The following is a 12,248-nucleotide window of genomic DNA, read 5'->3' on the forward strand; positions in this document are numbered from 1 at the left end:
ATCATCCATTTTACAGTATCCAGCATGGTGCTTGGCACATAGTAGGTGCTCACTGAATGAATAAGGAGCTTATTCAGGATCAATGAGGAGCTTTTCAGGATCAATCTGTCATTTAAGTGACCTTGGCTGAGGAGTTGCTTGGACAGACCCTGGGCTCCCCCACCCTGTCTGAGGGGGGACAGCAGTGTCTGGAAATCTGAGCACCTCCATTTCTCAGAGAAAGTGCCCCAGCTTCCGCGCCCATGCCACCTCACACCTCCTCTAATGTGTTTGGGAATCCGTTGGGAGGGTCCTCCTTAGTGGTGGGGAGATTTAAGCTGCTATCTAACAGACTGCTGATGGATTAGCAAGGCTTTCAGATAAAACCTTAAAGGGGTTAGAGTTTCATTCTTCTCCCATGCTCGGGAGGAAGAACTGCTGCTTCACTGTTGCCGTAGTTTGGGGCCGACAATGAATGAGAGGGGAGGCAGGGCTGGGTGGTGGGCAACAAGGTTCAAGGGAAAGGCCAGATTCTGGTTCCGGCCCAGCCATGGTTTCCTCGGGAAATTCTGGACAAGACATTGAATTTCTGGGCTTCTCTTTCCTTAGCTTCAAATGGGAAATAATAATACCTACCTGACAGGGGTATTGTACACATGAAATGAGAGCAATGACATGAAAGCTCTTTAAAGAAGTTAAAAGTACTTCCCTGTGTGAGGCTATTATTTTCCTGCCACAGGAAACAGACGGCAGGGCTGAAGCCTCTGCTTGAGACACCAGGACTGCTGGGTGGGACTTTTGAATAAGGCTCTTTGGCTTACTTTTGCCCAGGGCGTAACAGGGAAGAACATATCTGACTCCATATTGGATCTGTTCCTTTTAGTTTAACCTTTGTATTCTATTGCTTTTGAGACAAGTTAACCACTAAAGGGATGTTGCCAATAACTTAAAGTATACATAATCTCTGGGAACCCTGCCTCCCATGCCCGAGCATTGAGCTAAAATACCTTTGTTTAGTTCACAGGAAACATCCTGACCAGGCCCACCCAGGAATGGCTGCAGGAAAGAAGAAATTAACACACCCCCACCAGAGTCTGACTGGAACCAGGAAACAATGGCAACAACTTATTGCCTTTTAAACTTTACTTCCTCACCTCCTCCTCTTTGTTCCATAAGAGAAACTAACATCCAAAGCTGGGCAAAATGGTTCTTTGGGACACTAGTCCACCGTCTTCTCAGTCTGCTGGATTTCCAAATAAAGTCCTTATTCTTGCCCCAACACCTCGTCTCTAGTTTATTGGCCTGTCATGTGGAGAGGAGTATGAGCTTGGACTTGGTAACAAGAGGAAACACAAAGGGGGACCATCTCATTCCATGTCCTGTGGATATTATGACGAAGAAATGTGCAGCAGCCACATACTCCTCTGAGGAGTGGGGGACCCAGTGGCTTGGGATCCAGACAAGATAATGTCATGACTGAGAGGGAAGCCACTGTCACTACTGGTGACTCACCCACATGCTCTTGAGGACAGAGCCAAGCACATACTCAAGGATGTGCCCTCCAGATGACGTAGCCTTTGAATAAGGTTATTAAACTCCTTCTATTTATGCCTAACTCTCTTTTTCTTGTTCACAAGACTTCTCATGGGAGAAATCTTCCAGGTCCTCCAACTAGAATTTACATTCTAGTTGTAGAGAAAAAATAAAGACACAGACAAGAATTTCACATCGAAGTATTTAAAAGTGCAGCACACTGAGACAGAAATTCAGAGGAAGGACAAAAAAGTGTGGGCTGGCAAGGGCTGGGCACAAATGTATGAGTGCCTGGAAGGACCCAGAGTGTTACCAAAACAAACTTGGGTCCACTCACCTGAGTGTGAATCTACTGACAATTGGATTGTAGTGAAGGAAAGTACAGACTTTATTGCAGGGTGCCAAGCAAGGAGAATGGGCAGCTCATGCTCAAAAACCCAAACTCCCCGATGGATTTCAGAGAAGGGGTTTTAAAGGCAGTGTGAGGGAGGAGGCTGCAGGGTGAGCGATTGGCTTGCGCACAATTCCCGGATTGTTTGACATCAAGGTGAAGTTTCAAGCATCATCAACCTTCTGGTTTCAACCAGTCTGGGGTCTGTGCCTGCAGTCAGCAGTTTCCATCTGGTGGGGTCTGCTTCCTGTAAAAACAACTTAGGAACGTGTGTCAGGCCTTTGTCTGTATCTTTCAGGGAACTGGGAGTTCAGTGGTTCTGCTGTGTGGTGGATTTATAGTCTAAATTGTTACCAGTTTTCCAGCCCAACAGCTGCCCTTTGTTTCTACATCTTCACATTTCCTAATCATTAACTCTTGAGCAAGTCTTTTGAGACTCAAGGGAGGCCTGGGAGACTAAATCAAAAGCCTTTAACTTCAAAGGACAGGGACACAGGGGTTTGTTCAATTCCCCCTTTTCTTTGATACTCCTCAATCTTGAGGGGAACAGATTTAGGAAAAGAAAAGGAGTAAAGTTTTGGATAGAAAGGTTAATCATAAACTCAGCAGAGGAACTCAGACTTAGGGGGATTCAGTTTCAGGGACCGATCTTCCACAAGTTGCTTCACCCCTCCATGCCTTAGTTTCCTCCCTGTAAAGAGAGAATAATTATAGTGCCCACCTCATTAGCCAGGATCTGAAACCTAGTAAGCATTTAATGAAAGGTACCTGCCATTTTTATTACGTCAGGGCTTTGAGGATGTGTAAGATTTAAGGAAAGGGAAGAAGGTCTTTTGAGTTGGGGGAACAGCAGAAGCAGAATCAAGAGGATGGGAATGAGCAGAATATATGCAGACAGAACACACTGGGGAGCTGGCCTAAGAGAAAAGAGGGCATGGTGGGGCACTGCCACTCAGCAGATCTTCCTCAGGCTTCCTGGAGGTGCTGGAGCACCATGATGAACCACAAAGACGTGGGAGCCAGGGTCAGTCCTGTAACCCAGCAGGACCCTATGGGACCTTCCTGGGAAAGACCCCCTCCACCCATGTCCTCTGCCTGCCTCTTGTCTGTAGAAAAACTTTAGCCTCCTAGGCCTTCCCTGATTTCCAAAGAATAAATTTAATCAGAAAAGTGAGAAAATGCAGAAAAGAAAACAGTCAGGCAAGACAAAATAATAATAGTTTAGCCATTAAACAAAGTCAAGGACCTTTAGTTCCTCCTCTGAGGCCATATTCTGAGCCATATCCTTTGAGCTGTTTTACAGAGACTGAAATCCCTTCCAGGTGGAAGAGGCTAACTGCATGCTGACCACAAGCAGGTAGACCCCAGACTGGTTGGAACCAGAAGGTTGATGATGTTGACTCCGATTACCTCACCACCAACCAATCAGAAGAATGTCCATGAGTTGATCATGAACCCCACAATCCCCCCCCCCTCACCCTGTCTTTAAAAACCTTTGCCTGAAAACCACTGGGGAGTTTGGGTCTTTTGAGCATGAGCAGCCTGGACTCCTTGCTTGGCAACTGCAATAAACGCTGCACTTTCCTTCACCACAACCCAGTGTCAGTAGATTGGCTTTACTGTGTGCAGGCGAGTGGACCCAAGTTTGGTTTGGTAACAGTACCAGAATATGACCCTAAAACTAAGCCAACTCCAAGACTCAGTGAGATCACCCTGGATGGGTCATGTGCTAAGGCCATGTGTAATTTTGGTAATATGTAACGGGTAATAATAGATATGCTTATTTTAAATTGTACCTAAAACTTATGAATCATGGCTCTTACTCATATCCAGTGTAAGGAATATATATAAATCTTACAGTAGTTTAAGTGGAAAAATGTGAATGCTTTATCAGCAAAATTTCAGAAAATTGAAAAAGCGTTCTTCTTACCCCTTTGTTCATATACACACAGGCACAGAGAGGGGGCATCCACAGAGGCAGCTGACTGCAATATAATGACAACAGTAGTAGCTACCATTTCCCGAGGGCTTACTGTATGCCCAGCATGATGCTGAGAACTTTACAGAAATCATCTCATTTAATCCTTACCATAAACCCATGAAATAGCTGTCATACCTCCCCCACTTTTTACAGACAAGGCAATTGAAGGTATGAAATTGTAAGAGGTGAAGCTGGGCTTTGAACCCAGGCATCAGTATGCGGGGCACTTGCACTCCAGCCGCTGCATTTACTGCTTCCCAGCAGCCCCCTTGGGTCCCTGCCCTTCTCTGCACCTTGGTTCAGAGGCCTCTCATACATGGAGGACGGCTCACCTGGCCTTTTGGAATCTTGATTTCCTTATTTGTAAAATGGGGGAGGGTGGGCTGGGTGACACATTTTTGAGCAGTGAATTGTATTTAGCGATTGAAATCAGATGGCTTCCAATAAAGCTGATAGTGGTGTAGATGGTCCCTGAATTATTTTCAGCTTGGACATTCTAGGAACCTTTGTCCTCATCACTCATTCCAACATTTCTCACTCTCTTGCCGTGCCTTTGATCTAGCCTAAATCCCCATTGCGTGTGAACTCATCCATTTTACATGGAAGTTCATCTCTCGGATGCAGACACGTGAAGTCTGCCTGTGTGTGCGTGTGTCTGGGTGGACTTGTGGCTTGAGGGGACGTGAGGGATCTAAATGAGCAGATAGAGCTGCTGAAGATTAAAAGTGCAGATGTGAAGCTGGAGACCAACAGACATGTGACGGGGAGGAATGTTCAGGCTGAGCCAATCAGGCACAGCGGGCAGACAGCCACACTCACGAGGGGATGGGAGTCCCTCTCCGGAACTGGGCCGACCTGAGGCTGGGGTGGCTGTCAGGGCGCATCAGCAGTCACTGCTCCCACGCCCAGCTGGCGCCCAAGGCCCTCTCCCCGCCCCCGGCCAGAGCTGAGACCAGAGAGCTGCCAGAGAAGTGGGATCCTGGCCTCAGGGCCAAATCAGACCAAGGGGCAGACTGGCTCCAGGGAGAACCCATTCTTCATTTCCCCTTCTTGAAATGGAGATCAAATTTGAGGTCTTGTTAAACTAGAATGTCATCCAGCAGGCTTCAGATCACAGAAGCCCAGCTCTTCACTGGCACATGGCAGCAGCAACAAGAGTGGGAGCTGTCCCCTGTGGGTCCTTCTGTGACCCACACCTCCTTTCCAGGGCACTCAGGGCTTGGGCTTGAGGGAAAAAGAACTCAATATCCTGATGAGTGGGTACCGCAGGCACAGTCCTTGGAATCAATAGGTTTTCTTGATTCTAAACTGAGGTCATAAAAAAAAAAATAGGAAGTGACAGGGAGCATCTGTTTGGGGAGGGGACTTGGGGGCACTGATCCCAGCACCTATGGCCCTTCCTGCATAGGGCTCCCAGCCCACTGTACACTGGGTCCTGCTGGCGTAAATGCAGCTCGGCCCCAGGCCTTGGAAGGCCCCAGTCACACTGCTGCTGGCAAGGAGCACCGCTGAGCTGCGGTGATCTCTACTCAGAACCCCACCCTGCCCCACCCTGGGGCTTTCAGACCTCCCTGCCTCCGAGGTAGTATAAGAAGGCAGGTCGGCAGCCGAGTCTGGAGGGATCCTCATGTTTGCCGTCAGGCACAGGAGGCAGAGAAGAGCAAACATAAGTGCCACACAGCTGCTTGCCTGCCTTGAGGTGAGTACCTAGGAGGATGAGCAGATTGGTGAGGGTGGAAGGTGGCAGATAACGTGATCACGGTAATTTCAGGCTTCAAAACAATAGTCACTCTTAAGGAAATGCCTTTGCTCTTCCAGTCACCTGTGCGAGGCACGGCATATATGTTATATCCAAACCCAAGAACTCTGTAAGTAGGGACCGTTCCTCCCATTTGACAGAGAGGAAACTGAGGTTTGGAGAAACTAGATAATCTTCCTTCAAACCACGTTGAGTAAGTGGAGGTATGTTTTTAATGTAGAAGGTGTTAAAATCTAGGCTGGGGTCAAATTCTGACTCCCTAACCTACCTGCTAGGTGATCCTGGGTAAGAAGTACTTACTGTCTTCACATTTTAGTTTCTTTACCCATGAAGTGGAGCTAATGCCCACCCCGCTGGGTCTTCGTGAGGCTTATATGGGCTGGATCTTCAGGCACTTGTTACAGTGCCTGGTGCAGAACAGGCTGGCCAGTCGCCGCCCAGGAGGACCAAGAGCCTCTCGCCTTGGGAAAGGGAGTGACTTGTAAATGTTTTCCTCACCTCCAAATACTCTCTCCGCTTACTGGGCCCTCTGAAGAGCCCATATTTTCAAGGCATTTAGAAAATGAGAACTTTTGCTGAAAAAAGTCATGAGGAGTAAACGTCACCTGGCCTCAGGATACTTCAGGTGGCACTCTCTTCCTTCGGTTCTCCAAGCCAGGAAGGTCTTGTCCTAACAGATCCTCAGGAAAGTGCCTACAACAGCATGTCCTACCCTTTCCTATCATTTCCTCCCAGTATCTAACCTCACTCCTGCCTTGCTGCCCTGTAGAAGAGCCGGTGTCACCTAATCTAGGACAGGTGTTCACCATCCGTGACCTGACACCTCTGCTGTGGCTTCAGGATGGTTATTAAGTTCCATCTCGGTCACATCTCTTTAGGATGGACAATCCCACCGCCTGTGGAACCAACAGACCACCTTCTCGGAATAAGCCACGATCCTGAGGGTGGTTAGGAGGTGCAGGGGCTCCAGTCACGAGGAGAGGAGCCCCTTCTTCAACATGTAGGTAGTTTCTTCCAGGCTGCCTGGGAGCCCTGTATGGTAGCATGTGTTAGAGGTGACGAGGCTAGGGCGGGTTGGCTCCGCAGCGAGACGGAGATACCAGTGTGTAAACATCTCTCTCCACCTGCGAGAGGAGGGCACTCCTCAGGTGCAGCCAGACCCTCCTCCGAAGCAGAAGGATGGCTGCCCTTGGCAGGCTCTCCGAGGCAAAGATAATAATATAATTTGGCTCTCCCCACTCTTCAGGGAAGAGATTACATGTATAATAGCCATTTTCATGAGCCGCGGAGGAGGAGTGCAGCCAAAGAGAGGGAGAAGGAGGGGTCTGAACTTCAAATCAGAGGAGACAAGCCTGCTGGCTACGTACACAGGCAGGCTTTTCCATTTTTAAAGCTCCACTGAATCTCTCCAAAACCAGCAAATTTTGCAGCCTCTAATTTTCTTCTCTGTGCTCTAGTTAGCACCAAGCCATCTCCCTCTGCAATTCAGTAGCCTCTTGAAGTGTGTTTGTTTGCATGGTGGGACTGAGTGGGCAAGTCCCAGCCTCTCTAATGTGGCCTGTCACTTGCCTGCCACCCAGGGACCGTAGGGCACCAACACAGACTACTCCAGTGAGCCTGATCCCACAGTGAGACTCTCAGGGCTACTGATTTCCTTCCAGTCCCACAAAGTGACAATTCTCTCTCTTGGTTTCCAAGGGCTATCACACTTGCGAAGACCCATTTGTTGAAAAAAATCTCTCAGGAAGAGGATTTCCTTTCTTACATGGTCCAAAAACATCCAGTTCTGATTCCTTAAAGGACGTGTGCTTACCTTTTCCCAGCCGCCTTAAATTTAACTCAGATGACATCAAAGTCAACCCCCTCAATCTCAAGATGGAGCCTAGAAATCTCTCATATTTGTGTAGCATTTTGCAGTTCCTCGTGGCTTTACCTCCAAAACTTCATTCAATCTTCACAGTAATGTTGGAGATAGGTTGGACAGGTATTACTCTAGCTTTTCCAAAAGCAGCAACCAAAGCTCAGAGAGGTTGAGTGTCTTGCCCAAAGTCACACAGCTGCCAGGTAGCAGGGTAAGTAGGACCACAGGCCTTGGGAACTTTGGTCTGGGACACTTGGCATTCACTCTACCGTGCAGGTCCTGCCTCCTACCCTAAAACAGTCAAGTGATGGTACTGAGAAGTGGAAGAGTGGTGGCACTTATTGGACTTTTTGCTTAGGGACTTGGGGTCCAAAGGAGACCCTGTCAGTTTCAGAGTGGACTGAGGGCAACTGCAAGGGAGCAGTGCCTTTCGGGGGTGGGGTGGAAGAGCAAGGTGGGTTAGAGAAATAGATTATGTCTGTATCTGTGAGAGTTCAGGACAGAAACAGATCCCCCCCTGCTCTGGCACTGGAAGCAGAAGACAATTTAAGGGAAGGGGGGGTCACAGCATCCTTGCATGGGGCGGAGGAAGGCAGTGGGTGATGCTTCCAGGACTGACTCCCCTGGACCCTACAGAACTCCCTGCTGGGGAGCCACACCCACCACTCAACCCACTGAATGCAAGACCGTGCGCCACAGCCAGGCCTGAGGAGGCTCACCACGCGGACATGGCTGCAGTTGTGTCTTGGCACTTCAGAGCTGGAAAACAGAGGCCAAAACGCCGCTCCTGAGAAACCAGATGCTTCTAGCGCGTTGCCAGCAGAAAACAGCAAGAGGGGCAGGTGGGGCGTTAGGCGGAACCTAGTTCCTATCTAGAACCCCTGCTTCCCAGAGAGTCTGGGGAAGTCTTGTGACCAGTGAAACCAACAGGCGAGCACTCTGAAGATCAGTATTCAGGTCTGGAGTGGATATTCAGAAAGTCTTTATTGGCACGGGAGCAAGCCAGGGCTCACACGGACGCCACGTCTCTCAAGAATTGTCCATGTATTTCATGGTAGAGTTGAGAATCTCCATCCCGTGAAGCTCTCTCAGTACAGCAGCAAACCTGTCATAATCAGAACACAAACTCCAGGACATAAATGCCGGGGTGCAGACACCTGGCCCCCAGAGGCATCCCCCCTCAGGCAGAAGCCGGCTGGGAAATCAGGACAGGGCAGCAGCTGTTGCCCTGGGGAGCCCTAAAGATCAAAGTGGGGAGACCCTCAGGAAGCCCACAAAACACGGCGACATCGCCGTGTGAGTGGCAGATGTGACAGGGACCTGCGGGACCTGCTCTTGGGAGCTCCCCAGCAGGTTGCCACAGCGAGCCCATCCTAGCTGATGTGCTTTGCTTTCTGTAGAAGAAAGATTTTATCCATTCCTTCCATTTGAACAATCAGACAGAACTCGAAAAGACCGTAGACGTCATCCAGGCCCACCCTCTCGTTCAGAGGAGGTGTGGGAGGGGGAGCCTGTGCGAGAAGGAATCAGGCAGGCCAGAGGCCCTCCCCACCATGGAAGGCGCCCCCTCCTGTGCCAGGGCACCACGCTCAGCCACAGGTGGGCACCTTCCAGGAACGTGAGGACCAGGCGTTCCAGCGCCTCAGATCGGGGCAGAGCGGGGCAGAAGCCTGGGCTGAGAGAGGCACGATACCCAGATCAAGCGCAGGCTCCTGTCCAAGCCTGTTGGGTGGTCTTAATCATGCCGCTCCCCAACCTCGTCTGTTTTCTCCAGCGTAAGAATTTACCCTACAGGACATTCTCCCATACGCTTAGGTCCCAAGCAAAAAAAAAAAAAAAAAAAAAAATGAAGTCGGGGAGGTCTGTTTCTGGAGAGCAGAGGAGAGAGAAAGGAGACAGAGAGAAGGGGAGATGGTGTGCGAGGGAGGCGGGGTGGAGAGAGGAGTGGCTGGAGGAGACTGCGGGAATGGAGCAGACAGAAGACGACGGCCGTCGGTGCCCGGAAAGATCCCTGTCCCATAACCAGGTTCCCTCTCCGGCTGCAGCCTGAGCTCTCCCCAGTGCCCTGGGGGTGGGGGGCACCCTCCACAGAAGCAGCTGGGCTCCCTGCCGCGCCGTGCACCTGGGCTCAGCCGTGCACAGCTTCCCCAGGGCGATGCCCGCGTTCAGCTGCACGGCCGTCTTCTGAGCATCGCCGCCCGCGAGCTTCAGCAAGACCAGCACGATGTCCGTGGTCAGCAGGGACGAGGCCACGTGCGGCACCTCCATGCAGTTCCCCAGGCAGAGGGTGGCGTTGCCCACCAGAATCTCATCCTCCGAGCCCAGCAGCTGCATCAGGACACCGAGCTCTACAGGGTGGAGGAGAACAAGCAGGAGGCTGGCAGTGGAACATGGGGGGCACAGGGAGGTGGCAGTGGATGGACACGTCACTTACTCGGCAAATCCCTACTGAGTGCTCTGAAGCTCTCTGGCTCCTGGCTGTGTCTCTGAGGGACCTCAGGAGCCCGGGGCAGAGCCTGGCAGGACTCAGTTGTCCCGGGAATGCAGGCTATGCATCAGACAGGTCTGTTCTCTCTACATCCCCAATCTGAAGCTCTCAGCTCCACCCGACAGCCCCCACCTGAGTGGGAGGCCATGGGCTGGCACCCTGTACCTACGGGGCCAGGAACAGGTTCTACAGGAAAGGTTCCTGCCCCCCACTCAGTGGGGAACCCCGTTCACGCCTGTGCGGCCCAGAGGAGGTGGTAAGGAGAGCGTTAGCAGGACCCCTGCCCCGCATGACAGGGCAGTGACTAGACTAAAGACAGGCTCAGCCTCTCCCATTCTCCTTGGTCACTAAGGTGTTTCCCCTGGGAAGGAAGAGGACCCGTGTTAGGTCAGTCTAAGCAGAATGCTTTACAAACAATCCCAGTTTACTTGGAGTGGGGAGGTAGCTCCCAGCTTTGATTCTGTTATCTTTGAGCTGTTTCCCAGCTGAGTCTTCCAGCAAGGATGTGGTACCTGCGGCCGAATGCTAATTAAGAGCTTTCAGAGCTGGAGGTGAGGTGACGTCATCTTCATACACACTGCCTGAGTCCGGGGCGGGGGTGACGCATCATCCTCAGTCTTTCCTCCCTCCTCACCGGCAGTTCCCTTTGCAGCTTCATGGCTTGATTAACCTCTGGGTTAATGTAGGCTCCACTTAAAGAAACTATCACTTACTTTTATCCAGTCTTATCAGCTCTTCTCGTGCTTTGTGATAACTATTAGTGCAGATGGCGAGTATCTTTACCGCATAACGTGACGCAGTCTGGCCTCCTGCCTAGATTTCAGAGTGAAATTAGGAAAAGAAAATCAATGCCATGGTTGCTCTCGGCCAGAAACCACAGTGAGCAGCTGTGATTGTGCTCGTGGCTTCCTAGACTTCTGAGCCAGAGCTCTGCTGACAATAGCGTGTGCTTCCTGGCGAGTGGGCCTGGTCCCTGTTGGGATGCAGTGTCACTCACATCCTCCCTAACGTGGCCCTCACTCCCGCTATGAATGTAGGCCTGTCATGTACACCTGAGTAATTACCTGTGGAAGGCTTAGGAGTGAGTGGCTGAGAACAGAATGGTGCTGTCGACTGGCAGATGTACCAAAAAGGGAGGAAAAGGCCCTCCCGTGTCATTTCACCATTTGAGAATGAGGGTTGGCTTGAGAAGGCTGTCAGGCTGACAGGTCTGCATGGAGAACATTACGAACCTAGATTATTTTAAGAGGTGACAACTGTCGAATCATAACCCTTAAAATCACCCTATGTGGGGTCTTTAAAATGATGTGTGTGTGAAGGCATGCATAATGCACATGTGTGTGCATGCAACCAGCAGGCTCCGGTGGGTGTGCAAGGGTTATACAGAGTGAATGACGGTCATCATCCACGTGGCTGCCTAAACTCACACCCACCACGCTGCCCCTCAGTATCGCCCCCGCCCCAGAAGCAGCCCCCCGACAGAGCACGCCTCCTGGTGCCACTCAGCCTGGGTTTTATGAGGAAGTCTCCCATGGGGTCACCACAGTAACGTGGGGTAGTGAACCTCACCGGGCACATGCATCGCTGGCGGGACCCAGGGATGCGACCTAGTAACTCACCTCCCCCGTCAGGAGAATCTAGTTAACTCTCGTACTAACTCACATAGATTCACTGCACTCATATTGCGGGGAAAATCTGAACATCCTTTTCAAAGCCACACGGTTACTCTGCAGCCTACATATCTCATAAATGGAGTTATCTCCAACCTTCTCCAGGTAACTGGATAAAGCGTCACGAGCAGGAAACCATGAACAAAACCGGGACCTGAGAAACCTTGTTGAAGCCACTCAGACCATCTTTTTCGAGGACAGAGGCCATACGTTTTTAAAGTGAGGCTTAAGTGGTAAGCAGCTTTTACGGGTGCATCTAATGAACAAGTATTTGTTCAACAATCTTACACTGCTGGTCAGAGCAGAGTCTGGGTGGACAGGCAGAAGGGAATCTCCATTCGAGAAGGTTAGAAGCTAGCAGGGGGGAAATAGAAGAACCTTAACTGAACAAAGCCCTCCTTAGTTCTGTTCCCCAAATAAAATATGACACTCCCAGAAATTCAGGAGGGTGTAACCAATGAAGTTATTTTACCTTCAGGAATTTAACCATTTTCTTCACCACTCCCGCTCTGAGGGCCTCCTCAACAATTTTCGGAGAGGAAACAAGGGTGCGGCTAAGAACGCCAGCAGCTCTCTGAGTGAAGCA

General features: G+C 50.5%; 1 protein-coding gene across 1 annotated transcript in view; it reads right to left on the reverse strand.

Annotated features, from left to right (window-relative positions):
• Positions 1-8,533: 8,533 nt before the first annotated feature.
• TTC12 (tetratricopeptide repeat domain 12) overlaps positions 8,534-12,248 on the reverse strand; it is a gene marked incomplete at its 3' end in the record, with an annotated part of 46,508 nt that continues 42,793 nt past the window's right edge. The window contains exons 18-21 of the mRNA XM_082844414.1: positions 12,135-12,236; positions 10,706-10,805; positions 9,627-9,852; positions 8,534-8,609 (exon numbers count right to left, since the gene is read on the reverse strand). Coding sequence (XP_082700540.1) covers positions 8,534-8,609; positions 9,627-9,852; positions 10,706-10,805; positions 12,135-12,236 — 504 coding nt within the window. The remainder of the gene's footprint in view (positions 8,610-9,626; positions 9,853-10,705; positions 10,806-12,134; positions 12,237-12,248) is intronic.

This window comes from Leucopleurus acutus (genome assembly GCF_964270905.1).
Source record: "Leucopleurus acutus genome assembly, chromosome: 8".
Taxonomy (NCBI): Eukaryota; Metazoa; Chordata; class Mammalia; order Artiodactyla; family Delphinidae; genus Leucopleurus; species Leucopleurus acutus.